General features: G+C 35.0%; 1 protein-coding gene across 5 annotated transcripts in view; it reads left to right on the top strand.

The window, feature by feature from the left end:
- Positions 1–27,394, top strand: part of LOC140497226 (phospholipid-transporting ATPase ABCA3-like) — a 309,351-nt gene that overhangs the window by 26,935 nt on the left and 255,022 nt on the right. For all 5 annotated transcript variants that reach the window (XM_072597909.1, XM_072597910.1, XM_072597908.1 and 2 more), the window contains exons 2-3: positions 1,776–1,861; positions 17,468–17,729. In XM_072597909.1, the coding sequence (XP_072454010.1) occupies positions 1,808–1,861; positions 17,468–17,729 (316 nt within the window). In that variant the 5' untranslated portion in view covers positions 1,776–1,807. The remainder of the gene's footprint in view (positions 1–1,775; positions 1,862–17,467; positions 17,730–27,394) is intronic.

Below are 27,394 nucleotides of genomic sequence, written 5' to 3'. Positions count from 1 at the left end.
ACTCTAAAGCACTTCGTAGATGTGATTTGGCTTTGAATCCTGCCTCAGGCATTTTTTTTACTGTGTGATCAGTTTTCTCTGAACCCTAGTTTCCTTATTAAAAAATGAGAATGATAATAGCATCTGCTTCCTAGGGTCATTGTGAGAATCAGATCACATGATAGTTTTAAAGTACCTGAAATACTTTGCAGACCTTAGAACACCATACAAATACAAGTTATTGAAAGACTTGAATTCCAGAAACGCTGTCTGAATCTTATTTTAAGTACTATAACAACAAGCAAAGTAGGATTTTTTGCTGTTTTTCTGGATTGAGTTTTAACCAATCAAATGTCTTTGATTGAATCTTTCATTGAATCAAGAGTCTTTGATGGGAAACAGTATATATACATATATATATACATACACACATATACATATATATACAAATACACACACATATATACATATATATGTATATACATATACATATACATATATACATGTATATGTTATGTATATATGCACGCATGTAGGTTTTTATGTGTGTGTGTGTGTGTATACATGTATATAGTAGAGACTAGGGAGAGAAGCAGAGCTAAGAGAGAGAAGTGAACATGAGGAGATTAGGGGAACTTGCTTGTGGGGAGGTCTAACAGAAAGAGTGTTTGTGATGTTGGCACTCTGTTGATCTGTGTTAATTTCTCAGACAGAAGCCCTGTCTGTTGGTCTGTGTTGATTTCTCAGACAGGAGTCTTATCTGTTGATCTGTGTTGATTTCTCAGACAGAAGTCCTGTCTGTTGGTCCTTATGAGTGAATTGAGATGATGATGCTGGTAATATATATAAATATTGTTATAGCCCTATTAAGTTTTGCTTTCCTAGAAACAGAAGCTGTGAGTAGGAGCCACTGGAGCCTGCTGAGAGGCAGAAGCAGGAAGGGTTTGGAATGAAACAGTCCCCATGAGTTGAGACAAGGAGCAGGAGGAGAGATCTGCCTGTATGTGTGAACCCAGGCAAGAGCTGGGAGTGGCCCACAGAGGAGGAGCCAGGAGTTTGGAAGTCAGCCTTGAGTCAAGATGAGAGATGACTTTACTTGGATGATTGTGTATTGATTAAGGAGATTGTTCTTTCAGTGACCTAGGGGTGGATGGTGTGGTATTTTCTTCTACCCTTTAAGGATATGTCCTGCTAGGGGAGACCCTAGCCTAGGACCACTTGACTTTGGGGATACCATGATATACCCTATGTGCCATATGACATACTGAGTGTTATGAGATACATTTATGTATTAAATAATATATTTTACTTAAGGATGTTGTTATGAATGTTATGCTTTACTTTGTTGAACAATGTTTAGTTTGTTGCTGAATAAATAGAGAGTTCATTATACTATGTGATTAGACCCTTAAAACTACTCACAGTAGCATTTCTCAGGTGTGCTCCTGTGATTGTTCTTACAGTTACTTAGTTTTGTAATCTTTGGCAATTTACCTAACTTCGTCACTACAATTTCTTTATTTCAGAAATGGGTATCTACCTCAAAGCTTAAAGCACATATGAATGTTGTATTGTAGGTTATTAATTTGTTGAATGAGTGAACAGTGAAAAGAATAGAGTCCCTTTATTTTGATTATCTTTCTAAGATAGATAACAAAAGTTTTTCTTTAAAGAAGAGGACAAAGAGGAAAGGATAGTATAGGAATATTTCTGTTACTGTGTATATATTCATATACTTACATGTGCAAGAATATGTATGTATTTATGAGCCCTAAATGTATCTTGTTTCATCTCAGACTAATGGTGAGTTTTGGCTTCTGATAGAAGAATGAAGTGGTTCAGAGACTTCAAACTTCTTGTCTGGAAGAATTACACTTTGATAGTGAGTATAAGCATTTGTGGGAAAATGAAGGAATTAATGATCCTAGTAGGGGGAGAGGGGTGGAAACTGTGCAAAATCATTTTCTTTCAATTCCTGTTTGTTTGTTTTGTTGTTGTTGTCAATGTTGATATCATAGGTAACTTGTAGGTTAGGAGCTAGTACTGGGAGAATAAGGGTAGTGTAAGTGGGATAAGAGCCTAAAGAAAACATGAATAACCAGCAAGTCTGTTATCCAGAAGCTTGTTTAAATAGAAGTTTAGGGAAAGGATTGTCATAAAATGATTTACAGGCACCCAAAGATCAAGGTGGATACAAATATGAGAGATATAGACAATTAGAAATCTTAGAAGGCAAAAGGGAAAACAGACACAGTTACCAAAGGTTTGGGAAAAGAGTGAATTAAATGCTAGTCAGACAGATAGGAATCAAAAAAGACACAAATACCACAAGGTAGATGATTAAAATTTTTAGTGGACAGGAACCAGGAGATAATGGGAACTGAAGAGGATAATGAAAAATTAGCAAAATAGAGAGATGCAAGGAACCAGGTCCAAGAAAATATTCTGGAACCCCACACAGAAACTTTTCAAGTGCTTCCTATTTTTGAGGAACTGTGCTAAGTGCTAGAGATAAAAAGAAAGCCCAAACCTCCCTCTCAATCCTCAAGCAGCTTATATTCTAACGAGGGAGACAACATGCATGTAATAATATATTCAGAGAAGATGGAAAGTAATCTCAAAATTATTTCAGTAGAGGTGAAAGGAGGCAAAGAAAAGTTTCTTGCAAAAGTTGAAATTGAGCTAAATTTTCAAAGGAAAGCAGACAACGTGAGGAGTGTGTACATTCCAGACATTAGGAAGAGCTGGGGAAAGATTCAGTCAGGAGGTTGACTGCCATGTTCAAGGAGCATCAGGTAGGACACTGTAGTTAGATTTTAGAGCTGAAGGAGAATAAAGTGTAAGAAATATAGGAAGGGCCAGATTGTAGAGAGATTTAAGTTTCAAGCAAATACTTTATATTTTATCCTAGAGGTAATAGGAAGCTTCCAGATTTTATTGAGTAAAGGGGTAGCATGGTGAGATCAGTTCTTCAGGAGGATCATTTTGAAAGTTGTGTAGAGGATGGACTGGAGTATGGAGAAACTTGAGGCAGTGAGACCAATTACAGTTATCCCTTCCATATCATGAGGGTTAGGGGCATGGCACCCCTGCAATCTGGAAAATCTGTGTAAAATTTTTTGGCCCTTCCTTTGTGATAGAGAAGAAATCTGAATTATTATGATATTAAAAGATAAAATAGGTTGATCTTATACAATACTGTCCATATGTTTTATGCATTTCTGAGTTTCTAAACTTTTTTGTGCCCTCTGTTGGACTTTGTGTGTTGTCTGGGGTGTCCACAAAATGCCACCCAAATTCCCATTTAATATCTTATGTTGACTCATGAAATATCGAAACCACAGTGTCATGATGGAGAAGTGATAACTGTAGAAGATAATGAAAAGGGAGTGTAAAAGTAAAGGTGACTCTACAGATCCATCTCTGACCCTGATGCTCAGGCCACCAACTAAATAACTAGAGCAGGGAGCACAGACCAGGGACTAGCCTGAAATTCTGTTGCTCTGAATCTGCATAGCTAACCAGCTATTTATCAGGGGCTGGGACCAACAGTTGTCTACTAAATCTCCAATTGAGGTAAAATTAAGGTTGTGTCTCCAAGACATAACCTGGGGTCAATTTGTGTCCTCAGGCCAGGAAGACAGCAATCAGATCACAAGCAGATCAGAGTACATAGGATAAGCTAAAAGTTTGCTTCTTCTTGATCTGAACCACACCTGAGATCCCTGAAAAATATGACCTTCAAGAGAAAACAGTGGCAGGACTTCAGACAGTATGGATTAGGATCAAACAAGGCCTCGGCATTTCTGATTAAATGATGCAGAGAAATTCAAGAAGTAAGGTTGAAAGAATGAGTAAACAAAAAAAGATACTAGTGATAAAGAGTTTTCATGTAGATAGGGACTTGCAAAATGCAAAGCAAGAAAAAACAAAACTCTAGAGCACCATCAAACTATGCTTGAAGCAAAAATATAACCAATTCAGAAGTTCAATTAAAATAGATGAAAGGAGTTATCAATAAATGAGAGAAGAAAGATTTGGGAGGAGATTCAGTTGCTTATTAGTAAAAGAGGTACAAAAATCTTAATCCAAATTTCAAACTGGAAACTTAGAATAGACAAATTAGAACTTAATGACTCCATGAGTAAACAAGAAATATTAAAACAAAATCAAAACACTAAAAAATAGAAGAAAATGTAAAGTATATTTTAAAAAAAAACCAAACTGACCTATAGTTCAGGTCAAGGAGAAAACACTTCTGAGAATCACTACTACATAAAAACCATAACTCAAAAAAAGATCCTGGTATCATATATCGAGAAGCCATCAATGAAAAGTACCCAGACCAGTTATATAACCAGAGGGCAAATTAAAAATGGGAAAAATCTACTAGTCACCACCTAGGAAAAAGAGAGAGATAAATTCCCAGAAATTTCAAGGCAAAAAATACAGAACTTCTAGGTGAAAGTAAAGATGTTGCAAGCATCCAGAAGGAAAGGGAAGAAATTCAGATTATCATAAAGTGTTTATTATAGAGATACATTCAACTCAATAAGAAAATTTGAGAGAATAAGAAGGGGGAGAAATAAGGGACAGGGCAGGTTCAAGGAGTGATTAGTCATTAGTAAAATAAACTCCTCAGTTATGAGTTTGTGGAGGATGGGTTCAAAGGAAGTAACAGAAAGCAAAACAACCTGTGATCAATGTCTCTGAGAGAAAGAGAAGAGAAATTGAGAATTGGTGCAAAGCATATTCCTTTAAAAAAAGAGTATGAGCTGGGGCAAAGAGGAAAAAATAAGTATGAGAGAATACGGTAGAAGGAATAGACAGTTAATAAGGATAGCTGTGAATGAATCAGATGAATCCACCCATAAAATGGAACAGGATAGAGGCATGCATTAGAAAGCAGCATCCAGAAGTATGCCTTTTACATGAACTACTCTTGAAACAAAAGAAAAATCTATTGTTTCAGCTGATAATATTTGAAAGAATCACATGAACAACAAAATTGAGGATTAGACATTTTTTCTGGCTCTCACAGCTCTCTCATAATTTCTCAAAATAAGAATTATGTGGAAGAGGTAAAGTGATTGCATCTTTCATGAGAGTGCAAGACACCAAGGTAACTAAGAGGAAGAAACCTGCAGGGAAGATGGGCCATTAGCCTACTCACTGAGTACTCTTTACTCTGCTAGTCCAACACATAGCTTCAGGGTTTTGTGCTCTGGGATCAACTCAGCAATTTCCTTGCTGATATTTCATATGTCTCTGCAAGTACATCATGTGTCTCTCCTCACTCCACTATTCTGTGGAAACAAGCAGCAAACATCAGCTGTCCCTTCTCAATCCCACCAAGAGTGTGGAAGTATAGGATAGATAAGTAGAAGTATTCTATTTCCACACCAGCATAGCACTCAGGTGGAGAAGTAAAGAAAAGATGGAGCTGGGATAGGATGCCAGGGTGTGGAGGGGGCTGCACCAAGCTAAAAAAAGGAAAAGCAACTGGCATCTGTGAATGTTCCAACCTGGGAAGAAACTGAAAGACCATTGAGGTTCTTGGCAGAAGGACCATCAAAGGGGAAGAAGGAAGGAAGTGAATGATAGGAAATAAAAGGGGAAAAAACTAAAATTGCCAGGAATCTGAGGAGGAAAAAAAGTTAAAAACTTTGACCACAAGCAGTTAAAACAGAAGGGGACATATTAAAACAGAAAGATGGGCACTAGGATAGCTGAAAAAGTTCAGCCAGTTTTGAATAAATATTGAAAGAAAAAAGAAATTGAACCCAATACTTGATGAGTCAGAGGACCTTATGGATTCTGAAAAGAGCACTGAATAGCCATAGGATATTTCTCAAATTGGTCAAGAGAAAAATAAAAATTGTGCAAACAGAATTTGTAGCTAGCATAGCAGAACTAAATAGCAAAATAAAAAAAAACTTGAATCCCTAGTGGCAAACCTACTAAAAGAAACAAAAGAGAGAACAGCTTATTGGGAATACAAATATATCAACGTGACGGACAATCTGAAAGAGGAGAAGCAAAAGCAATAATGTTAAAAGAACACAATCTTCACATAAGCAAAAATTACTAATCTCAAAGACAGGATGCATAGAGACAGCTTAAGGATCAAAGGTCTCGTAAAAGAACACAGTTCAAAAAACCTGAACACTATAATGTAAGAAATAATTAGAAAATTGCCCGTAACTTTTGAACACAGAAAACAAACTATCAATCAAAAGAATCAATACATCACCTTTAAAGGGAGAAAGACCTTCAAATAGAAAAGAAAGGAAATTCAAATAATACAAGACTATTTTCCTGCCATGAGAAATCACAGAAGAAAATGGAATAATGTATTTTGCAATGCCAAAGTGCTAACAATGCTAACTAAAAGGATATATCCTTCAAATCTGAGCCTAATCATCTGTGAAAAAAAATTGCTATTTAATAAAAAACCCTTTGAGGCATTAACCATCCTCACCCCACCCCACACTAGAAATGAGAATATTATTGAATTTGCCAGAACCTCAGACAATAGACACACAAAAGGTAAATAATTTAATAAATGGCCCTATTTCTAGTGACTATTTAAAGAAAAAAAACTAGAAAGAGAAAGAAACTAGTGGAATTGGAGACAATAGCAATAACAAAATAACAGTAGATGATTAAGTGATTTCTTTCTAAAAATACAAAAGGAGATAACGATGGTAGAGTAACTTAAATAGAAGAAGTCTTAGAGGACATAAGGCCTGAAACAACATATGGCCTAAGTCCCCTAATTCACATTCTACAAAGGAATTATTGTCTTTGAGGAATTTAACTGTAGAATGGGAAGTTGCATAAAAGGAGAGAGGGGAAATGGAAGCTAGAAGGAATGCATAGTATATCCCTATCAAGTCAGTGGTAAACAATGAAGAGAAAATAATACTTATAGTACCTGAGGAAAGAGGGGCTACCAGGGGATCAGTGAGTGGAAAATGGGGGAAATGAAATAGAAGGAAACCTTGATTCAGTAGAGAGAGAAGTGATATATTCTGTAAGGGTAGATGGACTTCATAATGGGAATACCTGCAGGGATAGTGCTTAGACCACTCCCTCCAAGGGAGTATTGAACCTCCTATTCTTTATTTTTACCCACATCTTTGTCTCTCTCTTATCATCCTGTTTCAGGAGAAGGGAAATCAGAGCTCCTGGGGGCAACTAACATTCAAAAGGAAGACATGAGCACATAGAGAAAATTTCATGGCAAGTGGGGAAAAAAATGCTTTGCAGAGGTCAGGGAGTAGAAATTGATTGCAATCTGAGACACAGAAAAATTTCTACCATGAGGCAATACTGCTATCTTTTCTATCTTCTGCAAAGATTGATCATTTAAAAAGTGTGCTCAACAGAAAAAAGGACAAGATCTAAGAAGGCAGTAATATAGAAATTATTAGACGAGAGTGCAAAGTAGATACTTTAGAAATTTTGATTTAATGAGGAAGAAAGAGACTAAAGAAGGAATAAATAAGTATAAGAAACAAATCAGAGAATAAAAGTTTAAAAATAGATGGGAAAGAGGATTAATAAAGAGAATAAGAAGAGAAAATAGTTTTTTGGAAAAGGTCCAAGGGGGAAAATACCAAATACTATTGCAGGAGAGGAAAAGAAGGGGGAATTTTAGTTATAAACCACTTAGAAAAAAAGAATTAGATAACTGGATAAAATGAAGAAAAAGGAAACAGAATTGAGTAGAACCCCAAAATAGAGAAAAGGCAACATATGAAAAGGTGGAGGAACTTAAGATTGAAAGGAAGAGAGATGGTGAGAATACAGTTTCCTTAATGTAGATTAAGTAAAAAAAATTGAAGAGACAAAGTATTTTCTTCAGAAAGAAGAGGAACAAAAATCCTAAATTCAGAAAAAAACAGTATTAGAGACAAATGGAGAAACCTCTAAACCTAACTCTTATAACTATAGACATAAATGGATTAAACTGGAGGTGTCAGACTCATGCTCCAAAGGCAGCAAGCAGCCTACGCAGTTCCTGAGGGGGGAGCCAAATTAAGATGCAATTGGAAAATGTTTAACAAAATGAAAATATAATATAACATAGATAATGTGATTTTCTAAGTTAGTATGCAGCCCTCAGGGATGTTTCTATTTGAATTTGGCACCTTTGGGTTAAAGAATCCAGTTAAAAAAGAGAGCAACAGATTGGATAATAAAACAAAACCTCACTTTTTATTACTTACAAAAAACACACCTAAAAAAGCAAAGACACAGAATTAAAATGAGGGATTATAACAAAGTTTATTATGTATCAACTGAATAAAAAACAAACAGGCATAGCAATTATATCAGGAAAAGCAAAAAAAAAATTCAAAATATAAATAAAGGAGAGAAAATATCATGGAAGCATAGCAAAGAAATTTCAGCATTAAACTTATATGCTTCAAAAGCTTTAGAATCGAAATTTGTTTTTTTTCTTTATTTTTAATCAAAGTAACCAAAAGTTTATCTATTTTATTACTTTTTCATAAACCAGCTCTTTTATTTATTAGTTCAATAGTTTTTTAACTTAAGTTTTATTAATCTCTCCTTTGGCTTTCAGAATTTCTAATTTGGTATTTTTAATTGGGGGGTTTTAATTTATTCTTTTCCTTGCTTTTTTTAGTTGCATGCCCAATTCACTGATCTCTACTTTCTCAGTTTTATTCATGTAAGCTTTTAGAGATATGGTTTCTCCTTAGAACTGCTTTGACCACATCCCATAAGTTTTGGTGTGTTGTCTCATTATTGTCATTCTCTTGGATGAAATTATTGTTTGTTTCTGTGGTTTATTATTTGATCCTCTTATTCTGTAGGATTAGATTATTTAGTTTCCAATTAATCTTTTGTCTACTTCCACAGCCTTTTATTATACATAATTTTTATTGCATCATGATCTGAAAAGGATGAATTTTATATGCCTGCCTTTCAGCATTTGATTGTGAGGTTTTTATGCCCTAATACATGGTCAGTTTTTGTGTAGGTGCCATGTACCATGCAGAAAAAAGTATCTTCCTTTTTATCCCTTCCTTTACATTCAATTTTATGTTCACCTCCTCAACTTCTTTCTTAAACAATAAACATTTTGCTAATAAACATTAAAAATAATCATTTTGTGGTTAGATTCATCTAGTTCTGAGAGGGAGAGTTTGAGGTCCTCCACTTGTACAGTTTTGCTTATCTGTTTCTTCCTGTAACTCCCTTAACTTCTCTAAGAATTTGGATGCTATACCACTTGGTGAATATATATTTAGTGTTGATTCATTCTCTTTGATACTTTTAGCAAGATATAGATTCATTCCTTACCTCTTTTAATTAGGTCTGTTTTTGCTTTTGCTTTGTCTGAAATTGCTACCCCTGCTTGTTGCTACCTTTACTTCAGCTGACGAATAATATATTCTGCTCTAGCATTTGTCTCTGCTTCAAATGTATTTCTTGTAAACAACATATTGCAAGATTATGTTTTTTAATTCACTCTCCTATCCATTTTTGTTTTATATGATTTATCCCATTCACATTTACAGTTATGATTACTAATTGTGTATTTCCCTTCATCCTATTTCCCCACTTGTTTATACTTTTCTCTCTCCTTTCACCCTGTCCCTTCTCACCAGTTTTGCTTCTGACTGCCACCTTCCTCTATCTGCCCTCCTTTCAGCCCTCTTTTTCTTTTCCCTTTTCCCTCCAACTTCTGACTCCCTTCTAATTTCTATTCTGTCAGCTCCCCTTTCCCTTTTCTTTCAGACCCTTTCCCCTTCTACTTCCCCATAGTGTAAAATAAATTTCTCTACCCAGCTGAGTGTGTATGTTGTTCTTTCTTAGAGTCAAATCCAATGAGAGTAAGGTTCAAACAATGCTCACCCCCTCCCTTCTTTCCCTTTACTGTAACAGGTCTTTCACACTTCTTCATGTGATATAATTTACCTATTCTGGCTCTTACTTTTCTCTTCTCTGAGTATAACCTTTTTTTTCACCCCTTAACTTTTTTATGTCATAACATAAAAGTCAACTTATACTCATACTCTCTATATAAGGATACTCCTTCTAACTGTCCTAATAGGGATACAGTTCTCAAGAGTTACAAGTATCATATTTCTCTGTAGGGAAAGCAGTTTAAATCTTCTTAAATAACATGTTTTTTTCTTTCCTGTTTACCCTTTTATGCTTTTTATGAGTCTTATATTTGAAGATCAAGTTTTCTGTTCAGCTCTGGTCTTTTCATCAAGAAAGTTTGAAAGTTCCTTATTTCATTGACTATCTTTTCCCCTCAAATATTATGCTCAATTTTGCTGGGTAATTGATTCTTGGTTTTAATCCAGGCTCCTTTGCCATCTGAAATATCATATTCCAAGCCCTCTGATCCTTCAGTGCAGAAGCTACTAAGTCCCATGTCATCCTGACTATGGCTCCTTGATATTTGAATTGGTTCTGTCTGGCTGCTTACAGTATTTTCTCCTTGACCTAGTAATTCTGGAATTTGGCTATAATGTTCTTTAGAGTTTTCATTTTGAGATCTCTTTCAGGAAGTGATCGATGGATTCTTTCCATGACTATTTGCCCCCTATTTCTAGGATATCAGGGCAGTTTTCATTGATAATTTCTTGAAAGATTCCATCCAGGCTATTGTTTTAATCATGGCTTTCATATCATCAGGTAATTCATAAATTATCTCTCCTGATTCTGTTTTCCAGGTCAGTTTTCCCCAATGGGTTATTACACATTTTCTTCTATTTTTTTTCATTCTTTTGATTTTGTTTGATTCTTAATGTATCATAGAGTCATTAGCTTCCACTTACACAATTCTAATTTTTAAGAAATTATTTTCTTCAATTAGCTTTTGTACCCCCTTTTCCATTTGGCCAATCCTACTTTTAAAGGAGTTCTTCAGTGGATTGTTTTTCTGATTTGGTCAATTATATTTTTGAGTAGTTATTTTCTTCAGTAACCTTCACAAAAACTTACCAAGTATCAGTGTGTAATAGATTCACAAATAAATGCAAATGACGAAAATACAAACTATATCATTTACCATCAGTAATGCAATAAAAGTCATATTCTGTGAAGGGTGTTTGAAGGACAGATTAAATTAATTGAAAGCTTAATAAATTTAGAAAAATGGGTGAATAAAAAAAGAAATAATGAAAATAATTTCATTATAGATAATATCAGCAATAAGACAACAAACCAAAATTTTAGGAGAGGCACTCAACGCAGTCCTTAGAAGACAGTTTATATTTCTAAACACTTTCATCAGTAAAAGATGAAAGAGAAGATCAATGACCTGAGCATGCACTTGAGGAAAAAACTACCTATAAATCAAACAAATTCAAAATTTCCAATTCAATACCAAAATAAACAATGTTGGGGATTTGTTTAGATATCTTTAAAAAAGTTTGTGGATGATTCAATATCTTTATTTTCCCCCAATTACATGTAAAAACAATTTTTAACATTCTTTGAAAAAATATTTTGTGTTCTAAATTCTCTTCTTCATTCCTTGCCTTCCCCTCATTAAGGCAAACAAATATAGGTTATGCATGTCCAGTTATTCAAAACATAATTCTATGCTAATTACGTTGTAAAAGAAAACACAGACCAAAAACAAAACAAGAAAAACAACGAAAGCAGAGAAGAAGTATGCTTCAATTTGCATTCAAACTTCATCACTTATTTCTCTGGTGATGGATAACATTTTTCATCATAAGTCCTTCAGAACTGTCTTGGATTATTGTATTGCTAGACTAGCTTAGTTATTCACCATTGATCATTGTACAGTATTGCTGTTTTTGTGTTAATGCTCTCCTGGTTCTACTCATTTCACTTTGCATTAGTTCATTTAAGTATTTCCAGGTTTTTCTGAGAGCATGCTGCTCATCATTTAGTATTCCATCACCATCATATACAGCAATTTGTTCAGCCATTCCCCAATTGATGAACATCCCCTTGGTTTCCAGTTCTTCACCACTATTAAAAGGTCTGCTATAAATATTTTTGTACATACAGTCCATTTCCTTTTTTAAAGAAATCTCTTTGGGACCTAGAGCTAGTACTGGTATTGCTTGATCAGAGAATATACATGGTTTTATAGCCCTTTGGGCATAGTTACAAAATGCTACAGTTGAATCAGCATACAGCTTCAACAGTTTCTCAATTTTTCCAAATTCCCTCCAACATTTATCATTTTTCATTTTGGTCATATTAGCCAATATGATAGACGTAGAGTGGTAGCTCAGAGTTGTTTCAATTTGCATCTCTTTAATCAATAGTAATTTAGATCATTTTATATGATTATAGCTTTGATTGTTTTGTCTGAAAACTGCCTGTTCATATCCTTTGACCATTCATCATTTGAGGAAAGGCTCAAATTTTTATAACTTTGCCTGCATTCTCTATATATTTGTCAAATTAGGTCTTTATCAGAGAAACTTGCTGTAACAATTTTTTGCAGTTATGATTACTGTGTATTTCCCTCTTTCCTATTTCTCCCCCTTTTTATGCTACTCTCTTGCTCCTTTTATCCTTTTATCCCAAAATAAAAATTATAAAAATTTGGGACAGATTAACAAAAATTTAAAGAAATGCCTGAATTAATAAACAGTTAACTCCTAAGAATAAAGCAAGGCATCAGCAACATTGCTTTTTAAGAAAAGGAGAAAACCAGATTACTAGAATCAACATTGAAAAAGAGCAACCCACAATCAATGATATTTATATATGAATATAATGAATATTTATGATGAATATTTACAAAAACATAAATTGCCCATATCAACAGAAAAGGCAGCAATACACAAATCCCCCTATCTTAGAAAAATACACTGAACAATCAATAAATGAACTCTCAAAGAAAAGAAAGGAAATATATCAGATAAAATTGGGAAGAAATTTCTGCAACAAATTTTTCTAATAAAGATTTCATTTCTAAAATATTTACAAAAATAAGAGTGATTTCCCACTTGATAAATGATCAAAGAATGTAAATTGGCCATTTCAGAGTAAGAAATCCAAACTATCAATAATCATATGAAAAACACAATCTAAATCACTCAACAATGAAAATTCAAACAATTTTGATGTGCCACCTATCAGATTGGCAAAGTTGGCAAAAAAAAAAAAAGAAAATTACAATTACTGGAGGGGGCTGTCAGGAAAGAAATACGTTATTGCATTGTTGGTCAAGTTGTAAACATGTCTGGCCATTCTGAAAATTAATCTTGGAACTATGCCCCCTAAGTTTATTAAACTATGGAACAAAACTCTTTGAACCAATGATATTGTTATTAGTCCTATATCCCAAAGAAATTAAGGAAAGGAAAAGTATTCACATATACAAATATACATATATAAAACTGTTTATAGAAGTCTTTTTGTGGTGGCACAAAATTGGAATCTGAAGTTGTGTCCATCAGTTTGGAAATTTTCAACAAGTTATAGTACATGAATGTGATAGGATACTCTTGTGCTCCTAGAAATGATAAAGGTTTTAGAACAAGTGAAGGAAATGGAACCAGTAGAACAATATATGATAACAATACTGCAAAAGTAAACAACTCTGAAAGGCTTAAGAACCCTAATTGTGCCAGTGACCGACCACAATTCCCGGATAGCTCATGACAAAATGTTTTATGTACTTCCAAATAGAGAGATTATAGATTCAGAGCAAATTTTGAGACTTTTCTTAGACGTGGCTCATATGGAGATTTGTTTTGCTTGATTATACATATTAGTAATGGTGCTTTATTTTATTTTTTGGTTTATCAGTGGGGCTAGGAGAATGAGGGAGGGAGAGAATTTAAAACTGAAAATACAATTGAATTTAAAAATACAAAGATATGTACAAAACCTTTGGGAAAAAATAATATGAAAACCTGACCTTACTATTCAATATTGTACCAAAATGTCAAAGAATCGGATGATATACCAATTATGATACCAGTTAGTAAGGTTAACATAAATAATTGTCACTAAATGAAATTGAAAAGATTCTTCATAAGCAAAACAAATATATCAACATTATCAACCAGGGAAGTGGTTTGGTGGGGGAAAATGATATAAAATTTCTCAGCTAAGGTTTTGTTGTCCTAAAAATCTAGTCAACTAACTTTTATGTGTGTAATATCAAAAACTATTCCCCATTAAATAAGCCAAAGAATATGAACAAGAAGTTCTCAGAAGAATTGTAAATTGTTAATAGCAAAAAACAAAAAACAATGTATCAAGTCACAGATGTCAAGAGAAATGCTAATCGAAGCAACACTGAGTTTCACACTAAACCTTGAAATTTTGCAAAGATGACAAATATAAGAATGATCAGTATTGGAAGATGAGCATGCTAGTGCATTATTGGTGAATCTATGAATCAGTACAACCATTCTAAGGTCAGCTAGGTAGTACAGCAAATATAGCACAAGGCTTGGAATCAGAAGTACTCATCTCCATGAATTAAAATCCTGCCTCAGACACTTACTAGCTGTGTGACCACAGGTAGCTCAACTTAATCCTGTTTGCCTGATTCTTTATCTGTAAAATGAGCTAAAGAAAGAAGTAGCAAACTATGAGAATAGAATAGCAATGATGAGATTGGTACTTCTGCCAAGAAAACCCCAAACAGAATCAGGAAGAGTGGAATATGACTGAAACAATAGTAATCATAATAAGCATTTTTGAAAGCATTTGGAATTATGAAAACACGATGGCTAAAATGTCAAGAGCTTTTAATATAGACATTGCAGTACCAAGGTAACCTCCCAAGGATACCAGTGATACAAAGAAAGCCCTCTATGTACATCAAAATATTTACAGCATTACTTTTTTGTAGTAGCGAAGAGCTGGACCCAAAGTAGTTGCTCATCATTTGAAAAATGGCTGAGTAAATTATGACACATTGATATAATGGAATATGTTATTATATTACTTTTGTAGCATCTCTTATGACAATGAATTTGAAGAATATAGAAAAGATGGAAGTGTTTTTATGAACTGATAAAGAACGAAGTTTCAAGAAAATCATATTCATAATGGATATTATGTAAAAGGAAAAAAAACTACAACCACAAAAGAATCACAAGTTAATATCACAAAATTACAGATAGGAATCTTGGTCCCAAAGCAGAGATATGAAAAAACATCCATACTTTATCCCTTTGCAGAGGTTCAAGGTCCATGGCTGGTACACTGAATACATTTTCAGATTTTTTTAATGTTCGAATTGGCTTTGCTGATTTTTCTATTCTACTTTCTTTTGTTAACTTTAAGAAAAATCTTTCTGAGGGATAGCTGTCTAAGAACAGGAAACAGTTAGGATACTGGAGGAAATTTCAGTGATGTAACAATAAAATTTATAAATGAAATTTATTGACAAAACAAAGGAGCAATAGCAAACATGGTTTCAGTCAAGGTAATAACAAACATAGAACTGATTAAAATGGATAAATAGGAAAGCTGCATTATTCTTGAAGATACTTGTGACCATGAAGTAATATCAGTACTTAACATATGTCTAAATAAATAATGGAAAAGTCAAGCAAGTTTTAGATAGAGAGCTAACTATAATATCTGAAAAGTTTAATGTCCTCCTTTTAGACCTTGACATATTGAACAAAAAGATAAATAATTAAGTAGTTAAAATATATGAATAGAATTTTAGAAAAGTTAGATATGATGTGTCTCTTATAATTGCTGAATGGGAATAGAAAGAAGTATTCATATTCTGTAGCACTGCATGGCACACTTGCAAAAATTATAAAACTGGCTATTTTTAAACCTCTCAAATAGAAGATAAAGGCAATATTTAACATATTTTATTAACCATGATGAAATAAAATACATTCATTAAAATTCCTTTGAATAAATAATTTGATATTAGAGGCTAAATGATTTGGTCATGAAGAACTGGTGGGTGAAGTAATAAGTCCTTTGACCAATAGGTAGTTTAACAAATGAAAATGACAAGAATGAAAAAACATATACCAGTATTTTGTGGATGTAGTCAAAACAGTTTTGAGGGGGAAAATTTATATCTCTAAATAAACATTTTACCCTACCAAAAATAAGAAATAGGCATACAACTAAAAAATATAAGAAACCAATAAGTTTTAAAAACTCTTAAAAAGAAAACCAGAAATTCTGTATATTGAAGAATAGTTTGAAATTGAAAGTTAAAGTAATAAAACCCTAACAATAAACTAATAATAAAATTAGTTGTTTGATTTTTGAAAAATCTAAGCAAAATAGTAAACTGTGAGCTAATTTACAAAAGAAGAAAATCAAATTATTATTATCAAAAATGAAAAAATTATAGGACAATAAAGGAAATTATTTTATATGATTTTGACCATAAATAATGCCCACAAAAACATAAAAACATGCCCATAAAACTGACAAATGAAATGGATGAACATATATGAAAATAAATCACATGCCTAGATTAACAGATCAAGAAATACACATCTTAAGTAGTTTAATCTCATGAAAAGAAATAAACAAGCAATAAATGAAATTACAAAGGAAAAAAGGTTCCAACTAAATAATTGCAAGCAAATTCTGTCAAAAATTCAAAGAAAAGTGAATTCCAATATTATATAAACTATTAGGTAAGAAAAATGAGATCGTATCAAATTCATTAAGTTATATGAATATGGTCATTTTATCTGCACCAGGGAGAGACAGAAGAGAAAATTTAAATTGACTAATATCTCTTAATAAATACCAATGCAAATATTTTAAGTAAAATATCGACAAACAGAAGCAAATCTTGAAGTAGAGAGGCAGTTCATCTTTGAAATTTCATGTTGTATTTATAATGAAATGTCTATAATATGTATGCATAGTAATATAATATAATGTAATGTAGCATATGTAATATATAATATAATGTAACATAACATTATATGATATATAAATAAAATAAATAACATTTATTATGTTATTTAAGAAAAAATAAAATTATACATAATGTAGATTCCAACTATGTAGAAACATTTATTTTATTTGATGTTTATTAATTTCAGAATAAAAATGAAAAAGATTATTGCAGTATTCTAGGCAGATAATGATGAGGACCTATATTAGGGTTGTAGTTGTGTGAGTAGAAAGAGGGGAATATTAGGTGGGTAGAAACAACAACAGGAATTTAACAAACATTTGTTGAATTATTAAATGAGTACCTAAGAGAACACTGCTTTAGCCAGAAAGATTTTATATTCTTTCTTGTAGTTGAGATATCCCTTCTCCAATTTGGCTAGTCCATTACCTCAGACTGGAAGCAGCTAAGAACATGGGAGCACCTCTCTGGAGTGGAAATATGTGGACTAGAAGAAAAGTATATCTTTAGCAGTAAAAATCTAGCCACTTTTTAGGCAAAGAGAGTAATTTGATATTGTTTAATGATGTTGAGTGAAAAGAACTGATTAGGTGCTTCATGTATGTTACTTACATTGACACTTTTTTTTTCTTTCAGAAGTGGCACTGGCTTGTTATAATTACAGAACTCATCATGACATTGTTGTTTCCTTTACTTCTTGTGCTTTTTCGCTATATTATCTCTCAACGTAACGTTCAATCTTATCATTACCCTTCTCTTCCCGTCGATAAACTGCCCAGTTTTTTGGAACATTTCTTTGAGAATAATACATGGGAGCTTGTGTATATACCTTCAAGCAGTGAGATAGTGAAGACTGTTGTTGAAGATGCATACAAAGCTTTAGGCACTGATATGAAAGGTAAGAATGGGACAGGGTATTTTTTTATTCAAGACATTCTTGTGTGTCCACTCCTACCCATAACTGGTGACTCTCTTAAGTCAAGATTCTAGGTTTCCTGAGTGTGAAATTATGAGCTGCATAAAGAATAGGAATAAAATTCAGATCAAATTTCTCAGCATAATCCAACTTTAATCATGTCAGAAAATAAATGGATTGAAGTTGATTATTTCTAATGTTCCACCCTATGGAACCTATGATTCTATCTATGATAATAAGGGAAGACAAAATGGTTAGTAGGGAATCCATTATGGGATATGTTCATGGGATACGATAAGGTGCTGATAAATAGAAAAGGGCACTGGGGAAATTACCTTCCACTGATAAAGTTCCTTGGTTGCCTCTGGTAGCTTCTTGGGCAAGTAGTGGTAAACTTAATTAGCTATGCAGCTTTATTGAGGGGGAACTCCATCTAGTGTAGTGTCATAGAAAGACCAAACTGGGGTAGAATACAGTAGAATGCAAAAGTGTGTGTGCATGTATGTATGTGGGTGAATGTGTTTGTACTTTGCCGGGGGAGTGGGTTTAAGTCCTAGCTCTGCCATTTACTAGCTGTGGGGTAACTTATATACATTACTGGACCTCAGTTTTCTTAATTGTGAAAAGTAGGCTACAGTAGTTGATCTTTAATGATTTTTTTTTATTCTAAATTTTGTTATTATCTAATTCTCCTTTTCTGCACAACCTCTTTGGAATCAGGTTTTGCTATATAAACTGAATTGGACTGTTATTGATCCACAATAGTTCTTTCACTCAACCCTAATTGACACTCTATCTCACTTTCCATTTTTTCTGTTACTAACTTCTCTTTTCATACTTCCTAGACCACATTTCCCCACTACTTCTCGGCAGAGTACTATCTGTATTACATTTTTTTAAAATCCATCATGAATTTTCTCTTCTCCCTTTCTCCACACTTAAAACCCTTTATCGTAATGTCCCTTTTTTCTGTTTCTTTACTCCAGGCTTTGTTAAATAGGTGAACTCTCTTCTTACTAAGGCAAACCCCTTCATCTTTACTCTTTTATAGTTTATTTTTAATTTTTTTTTTATTTTTAGTTTTCAACATTCACTTTTATAAGATATTGAGTTCTAAATTTTTCCCCTCATTCTCACTTCCCTCTCTCCAAGACAGCATGCAATCTGATATAGACTATATGTTTACAATCATATTAAATGTATTTCCACATTAGTCATGTTGTGAAATAAGAATTAGAACAAAAGGGAAAAACTGAGGAAAAAAAAACAACCAAAAAAGAGAAGTGTCCAGGGCTTTCTTCACTAATTTAAATCTCCCGGGCTCCCTACGCTAACTTTCCCTCCCTGGGCTTCACTTGGAATCTTACCTCAAGATCTATGTCTTTATTGGTCCTCAGACGTCTCTGGCCCCCTCCAGTGGGGGAGGGGAATAACTAGACAGAACACCCGAGTTGGCAGCTGCACACAATTTAATGGCTACATCACTCTCCCTGGGATCCCCCCAATGCCCCAGTATATCTTTAGGCACCCGAGCTCCTCCCATGTTCCTCCCCGTAGGCAGAGCCTATCCTGTTACTGAGGCATTCCCAGTACCTCGTAGCTTACTAGACCAGCTACCGTGCCACGTAAGCAGGTTAGCACCTCCAGGTGTCTCAACTTTCCATACAGGAGGCCAGGGTCCAGAGCTGGGTCCCAACAGAGAAGACAATTTCTTTTGATTGCATTCAGACTCCATAGTTCTTTCTCCGGATGTGGATAACATTTTCCATTACGAGTCTTATGGAATTTTCTTAGATCATTGCATTGTTCAGAAGAACTAACTCTAACAAAGTCATTGCACAATGTTGCCGTTATTGTGTACAGTGTTCCCTGGTTCTGCTCAGCATCAGTTCATTCTAGTTTTTTTCAGGTTTTTCTGAAGTCTGCCTTCACCATTTCTTATGGAACAGTAATATTCCATTGCATTCATATACAACACCTTGTTCAACCATTCCCTAACTGATGGGCTTCCCCTCAATTTCCAATTCTTAGACATCACAAAAAGAGCTGCTATAAATATTTTTGTACATGTCAGTCCTTTTCCCATTTGAATGCTCTGTTTGCGGTACAGTCTAGAAGCAGCAATGCTGAATCAAAGGGTATGCTCAACTTTACAGCCCTTCAGGCATAGTTCCAAATTGTTTTCCAGAACGCCTGAAACAATTCACAACTCCCCCAACAATCATTAGTTTTCCAATTTTCCTACATCTTCTCCAGCTTTTATCATTTGCCTATTTTGTCATGTTTGCCAACCTAATACTGAGTTGGTACCTCAGAGTTGTTTTAATTTCTATTTTTCTAATCAATAATGATTTAGGGAATTTTAAAATATGTCTATAGATAGCTTTAATTTATTCATCTGAGAGCTGACTATTCATATTCTTTGACCATTTATCAGTTGGGGAATGACTTGTATTCTTATAAATTTGACTCAAGGGGGGCAGAGCTAAGATGGCGGAGTAGGAAGATGCACATACACATAGCTCTGAACCCACAACCCATAGAACATCTGTAAAAAAGAACGCCTGGTGAATTCTGCAGCAGAGGCCACAGAATGGTGCAGTGGAGGAGATTTCTGTTCCAGAGAGCCCTGCAAACCCCTCGCAAAAAGTCCATCACGCTGGGGATGTGGAGCCCACCACAGCCCTGCTGTGGCCGTGCGGCACCAAGAGGAACAGATATGAGTGGGCTTCAGGGGTGGAATCTCCAGCAGCCGCATGGGTCCCTCCACCCACAGGTGATGGGGGTGGGTGAGAGGGTCTCTTTGGCGGGTCGAGAGGGGAGCGGGGTGCCCCCATAACTCAGGCCCCCTCGGGAGGTAGCAGCAAAGGCAGCAGAAGACAAGGGCTCCCCAAGCAGGCAGGAGCCCGGATCCATTGTTGAAGGTGTCTGCATAAACCCCCTGAGGGAACTGAGCCCCATGTGAATGCCCTGCCCCCACCTGAGCACCTGAACTTAATCTCACACTGCATAGCAGCCCTGCCCCCCCACCCCCACCGAAGCCGTGAGGCTGGAAAGCAGCATTTGAATCTCAGACCCCACGCACTGGCTGGGAGGATCCTGAGGTGAAGTGAGTGTGAAGAGAATATTCAGAAGTCAAGTCACTGGCTGGGAAAATGCCCAGAAAGGGAAAAGAAATAAGACTATAAAAGGTTACTTTCTTGTTGAACAGGCATTTCCTCCCTTCCTTTCTGATGAGGAAGAACAATGCTTACCATCAGGGAAAGACATAGAAGTCAAGGCTTCTGTATCCCAGCCCACTCAATGGGCTCAGGCCATGGAAGAGCTCAAAAAGGAATTTGAAAATCAAGTTAGAGAGGTGGAGGAAAAGCTGGGAAGAGAAATGAGAGACATGCAGTCAAAGCATGAACAGCAGGTCAGCACCCTGCTAAAGGAGACCCAAAAAAGTGCTGAAAAAAATAACACCTTGAAAAATAGGCTAACTCAATTGGCAAAAGAGGTTCAAAAAGCCAATGAGGAGAAGAATGCTTTCAAAAGCAGAATTAGCCAAATGGAAAAGGAGGTTCAAAAGCTCACTGAAGAAAATAGTTCTTTCAAAATTAGAATGGAACAGATGGAGGCTAATGACTTTATGAGAAACCAAGAAATCACAAAACAAAACCAAAAGAATGAAAAAATAGAAGATAATGTGAAATATCTCATTGGAAAAACAACTGACCTGGAAAATAGATCCAGGAGAGACAATTTAAAAATTATGGGACTACCTGAAAGCCTTGATCAAAAAAAGAGCCTAGATGTCATCTTTCATGAAATTATCAAGGAAAACTTCCCTGAGATTCTAGAACCACAGGGCAAAATAAGTCTTCAAGGAATCCACAGAACACTGCCTGAAAGAGATCCAAAAAGAGACACTCCTAGGAACATTGTGGCCAAATTCCAGAGTTTCCTGGTCAAGGAGAAAATATTTCAAGCAGCTAGAAAGAAACAATTCAAGTATTGTGGAAATACAATCAGGATAACACAAGATCTAGCAGCTTCTACATTAAGGGACTGAAGGGCATGGAATAGGATATTCCAGAAGTCAAAGGAACTAGGACTAAAACCAAGAATCACCTACCCAGCAAAACTGAGTATAATACTTCAGGGGAAAAACTGGTCTTTCAATGAAATAGAGGACTTTCAAGCATTCTTGATGAAAAGACCAGAGCAGAAAAGAAAATTTGACTTTCAAACACAAGAATGAAGAGAAGCAAGAAAAGGTGAACAGCAAAGAGAAGTCATAAGGGACTTACTAAAGTTGAACTTTTTACGTTCCTACATGGAAAGACAATATTTGTAACTCTTGAAACTTTTCAGTATCTGGGTACTGGGTGGGATTACACACACACACATACACATGCACGTGCACACACACATAGAGACAGAGTGCACAGAGTGAATTGAAGAGGATGGGATCATATCTTAAAAAAATGAAATCAAGTAATGAGAGAGAAATATATTGGGAGGAGAAAGGGAGAAATGGAATGGGGCAAATTATCTCTCATAAAAGAGGCAAGCAAAAGACTTATTAGTGGAGGGATAAAGAGGGGAGGTGAGAGAAAAACATGAAGTTTACTCTCATCACATTCCACTAAAGGAAGGAATAAAATGCACACTCATTTTGGCATGAAAACCTATCCTACAATACAGGAAAGTGGGGGAGAATGGGATAAGCAGGGTGGGGGGAGGATGGAAGGGAGGGCATGGGGAGGAGGGAGCAATTTGAGGTCAACACTCATGGGAAGGAACAGGATCAAAAGAGAATAGAAGTAATGGGGGACAGGATAGGATGGAGGGAAATATAGTTAGTCTTATACAACACAACTATTATGGAAGTCATTTGCAAAACTACACAGATTTGGCCTATATTGAATTGTCTGCCTTCCAAAGGGAAGGGGTGGGCAGGGAGGGAGGAAGAGAAGTTGGAACTCAAAATTTTAGGAACAACTGTTGGGTACTGTTCTTGCCACTAGGAGATAAGAAATACAGGTAAAGGGGTATAGAAAGTTATCTGGCCCTACAGGACAAAAGAGAAGATGGAGACAAGGGAAGGGAGGGATGATAGAAGAGAGGGCAGATGGGTGATAGGGGCAATTAGAATGCTCGGTGTTTAGGGGTGGGGGGAGGGGACAAAAGGGGAGAAAATTTGGAACCCAAAATTTTGTGAAAATGAATGTTAAAAGTTAAATAAATAAATAAAGATAAATAAATAAATAGATTTGACTCAATTCTCTGTATATTTTAGAAATGAATCCTTTATCAGAGATCCTGGCTATAAAAATTGTTTCCCATCTTTCTGCTTCCCTTCTAATCTTGGTTGCATTGGCTATGTTTGTGCAAAATCTTTTTGATTTAATGTATTCAAAGTTATTCATTTTGCATTTCATACTGTTCTCCATCTCTCGTTTGGCCATAAATTCTTCCCTTTTCCATGGAAATAACAGGTGAACTATTCTTTGCCTTCGTAATTTGCTTGTAGTTTCATCCATTTTTTATAGGAATGGGTGCTGTGTTTTGTCAAAAGCTTTTTCTGCATCTATCGAGATAATCATATGATTTCTTTGAATTTTATTATTTATATGGTCAATTATTCTGATAGTTTTCCTAATATTGAGCTAGCCCTGCATTCCTGTTACAAATCCCACCTGATCATAGTGTATTATTATTATTATTGTGATAAGTTGCTGTAATCTCTTCACTAATACTTTAAAATTTTTGCATAAATATTCATTAGGGAAATTGTTCCATAATTTTGTTTATCTGTTTTATTTCTTCCCAGTTTTGGTATAAGCATGTATTAGCAAGCACCTTATATAACCTTATACAACCAGCATGACCTGCTAGCACAGATTCTTTGATCTGCTTTATAAAGGAAAGACAACTTCAAAGGGGTTAACAATCCTCCTGTAATGAAGCTAGTTCACTAGTTCAGTGGAAAGGTCAGCACCCTGAAGGTGTAGAAAATACAAGCAGAGAAATTAGCACAAAGATTCAACAGATAGGGCTCTTACTATGTGAACAAAGTTAACACCTATATACACCACTGGATGGGAGTGCACCAACCTTTGAGTAGTGAGGGGGCTCTTAACAAATGACTACCCAGATTGTGGTCCACTGAATCAAAAGGTCCTTCGCATAAGCGAACCCGCAAAGCAAAATATCAACTTTCCAGTATTTATAACAAAGAATTTGCTCCTGATTGGCTTAGAATCATTAGGCACAAAACTTATGTGACTCAGCACAACTGTGAACTATCAGGGTTCAAAGGAGATCGATTCTTCAGATATTTTCCATTAGCCTGGGAAACTGAACTCCAGAAAAAAAACAACAAAAATCCCACTTCATTTGCGCTTATAAAATACCATATTGCTATCATTAAAAGAATTCCTTCTTCTCACAGGGTATTTTATTTCCTCTTCTTTTAGTCTGGGCAGTTTATATTTTTGTAAATATTCATCCATTTTCATTTAGATTGTCAGATTTCTTGATATACAGTTGGACAAAATAGCTCCTAGTTATTGTTTTAATTTCCTCTTCATTGATGGTAAATTCACCCTTTTCATTTTTGATACTGGTAATTTGGTTTCATTCTTTATTTTTTAATCAAATTGCCCAAAAGTTTATCTAGTTATTTTTTTTATAAAACGTATTTTATTTATTAAAATGATTTTTTATTTCAGTTTTATTAATCTCTCATTTTCAGAATTTCTAATTTGGTATTTAATAGGTGATTTTTAATTTGTTCTCTAGCTTTTTTGGTTGCATGCCCAATTTAGTGATCCCCTCTTTCTCCATTTTATTCATGTAAGCATTGAAAGATAAAGATTTTCCCTAAGAACTGCTTTGGCTGCATCTCTTAAGTTTTGGTATGTTGCATCATTATTGTCATGCTCTTAGATGAAGTTATTGATTGTTTCTATGACTTTTTGTTTGACCCACTCATTCTCTAGGATGATTATTTAGTTTCTAATTAGTTTTGACTATCTTTCCATGGCCTTTTATTACACATAATTTTTTTTTGCATCATGATCTTCAAAGAATACGTTGAATATTTCTGCCTCTCAGCATTGGATTATGATTTTTATGGCCTAATACATTATCAGTTTTTGTGTAGGTGCCATGTACCACTGAGAATAAGGTATATTCCTTTCTCTCCCCAGAGGCCTACCATATCTAACTTTTCTAAGATTCTAGTCACCTCCTTCTTTCTTATTTTGTGGTTGGATTTATCTAGTTTTGAGAAGTGGAGGTTGAGGTCCTCCACCAGTATAGTTTGTTGTCTGTTACTTCCTATAGCTCCCTTAACTTTTCCTGGATTTGTTCTTAATGGTATATCACTTGTTGCTACACCACTTATTGCATATATGTTTTAGTATTGATATTGCTTATTTGTCTATGACACCTTTTAGCAGGACATATTTTCTTTCCTTATCTCTTTTAATTAGATCCGTTTTTGTTCTTGCTTTGTCTATGATGAGGATTGCTATTCCTACCTTTTTTTACTTGAGCTGAAGCATAATATATTCTACTTCAGCCTTTTGCCTTTTACCTTTACCTTGTGTATATCCCCCTGTTTCAGATGTATTTCTTGTAAACAACATATTGTAGGATGGAAAGTTCATCCTATTCACATTCACAGTTTTGATTCCTAACTGTGTCTTTCTATCCATTCTATTTTTCCCCCTTATTTATGCTTTTCTCTTTCCTTTCTTCCTTTTCCTCCTCACCAGTTTTTTTTAATTCTGACCACCACCTCCTTCAGTCTGCCCTCCTTCTTATTAAACCCCCCTCCCTTTTCTTTCCCCTCCTCCTTCCTAGAAGGTAATATAAAATTCTATACCTAATTGAGTGTGTATGCTATTTCCTCTTTGAGCCAAATCTGATGACAGTAAGATTCAAACAATGCTCACCTCTCTCCCTTTTTTCCCTCTACTGTAACAGATCTTCATGTAGCTTCATATGATGTAATTTACCCTTTTCTGCCTCCTCCTTTCCTCTTCTTTCAGTAATAATGTTGTAATAAAGATATAGTTCTCAAGAGTTGCAAGTATCACCTTCCCATGTAGGTGTATAAACAGTTTAAGCTAATTGAATAAAATTCTTTTTATTTTCTGTTTATTTTTTTATGTTTCTCTTGAGTCTTGCATTTGAAAATTAAATTTTCTGTTCAGCTCTGGTTTTTTCATCAGGAAGGTTTGGAAGTTTCCTATTTCACTGAATGTCCATCTTCTCCCTTGAAATATTATGCTTAGTTTTACTGGACAGCTGATTTCTTGATTATAATACAAGCTCCTTTGCCTTGTAGAATGTCATATTCTAAGTCCTCCAGTCCTTCAATGTAGAAGCTGCTGTGTCTCATGTGATCCTGACTATATGGTTCCACGATATTTAAATTATTTCTTTCTAAATATTTTCTCCTTGACCTGATAATTCTCGAATTTGGCTATAATATTCCTTGGAGTTTTCATCTTGGGATCTGTTTCAGGAGGTGACAGGTGTATTCTTCCAATGATTATTTTTAGCTTTTCATTCTAGGATATCAGGGCATTTCTCCTTGATTATTTCTTGAAAGACACTCTCCAGGACTTTTTGAAAAATCCTTACCAGTAATTCTTAAATTATCTCTCCTGGATCTATTTTCCCAGTCATTTGTTTTCCCTGTTAGGCATTTTAAATTTTCTTCTTTTTTCATTCTTTTGATTTTGTTTGACTGATTCTTGATGTCTCAGTTATTAGCTTCCACTTGCCTAATTTTAATTTTTGATGAATGGTTTTCTTCAGTTAGCTTTTGTACCTCTTTTTCTATTTGGACAATTCTACATTTTAAGGAGTTATTTTCTTCAGTGGATTTTTTCCCCATTTGGCCAGCTGTATTTTTTAAAGAATTTTTTTTCTACATTCAGTTTTTATCCTTCCTTTTCTAAGCTATTGACTCTCTCTTGCATACCTCTCATTTATTTTCCCATTTTTTTCTTCTGCCTGTCTCATCTGACATTCAAAATTCTTCTTGAACTCTTCCAAGAAGGTTTGTTTGGCTTGAATTCAGTTTATATTACACTTTGAGGTTTCAAACCTGGGTATATTGACAGTGTTGTTCTCTTCTGAGTTTGTGTTTGATCTACTCTTTCCCCATAGAAAGAAAGCTGTGGTCAGCGTTAGTTTTTGCCTTTTGCTCATGATGTTTGTCTGTTTCCTGGCTTTTAAAATTGAGCTCTTCTGCTGAAGCACAGACAACACTGTCCCAAATTTCATGTTCTGGAGGCCAGATACTTGGTCACTGGCTCTTTGTGCCAGGGCCTCAGGTACTGGCAATTGGAGGCTTTAAGGGTCTGACATGTTCCCTGGTACTGAGTTGGGGTCTTAGTGGTGATATCTGGCATGTGCTGAGGCTAGGTGGGGTTTTTCTGCATTTTCCTGAAGCATGTGGGAGGGGAGTCTAGCCACTGGGGATACTTGACTTCCTGAGGCAACACAGAAGCATATTGAGGTCTGCCACTGGAGGATGCCTTCCCACCCTGGGCTACACTGATGCATGTCATAGTTCCCTGATGTGGAACCTACCAGTTTCCCTGGCTATGCTAAGGTAAGTAAGGGGTCCTGGTGTTGTC

This window comes from Notamacropus eugenii, chromosome 3, assembly GCF_028372415.1.
Source record: "Notamacropus eugenii isolate mMacEug1 chromosome 3, mMacEug1.pri_v2, whole genome shotgun sequence".
NCBI lineage: Eukaryota > Metazoa > Chordata > Mammalia > Diprotodontia > Macropodidae > Notamacropus > Notamacropus eugenii.
Note: the sequence above shows the minus strand (reverse complement) of the source record. Positions and strands in the feature narration are given on the sequence as shown.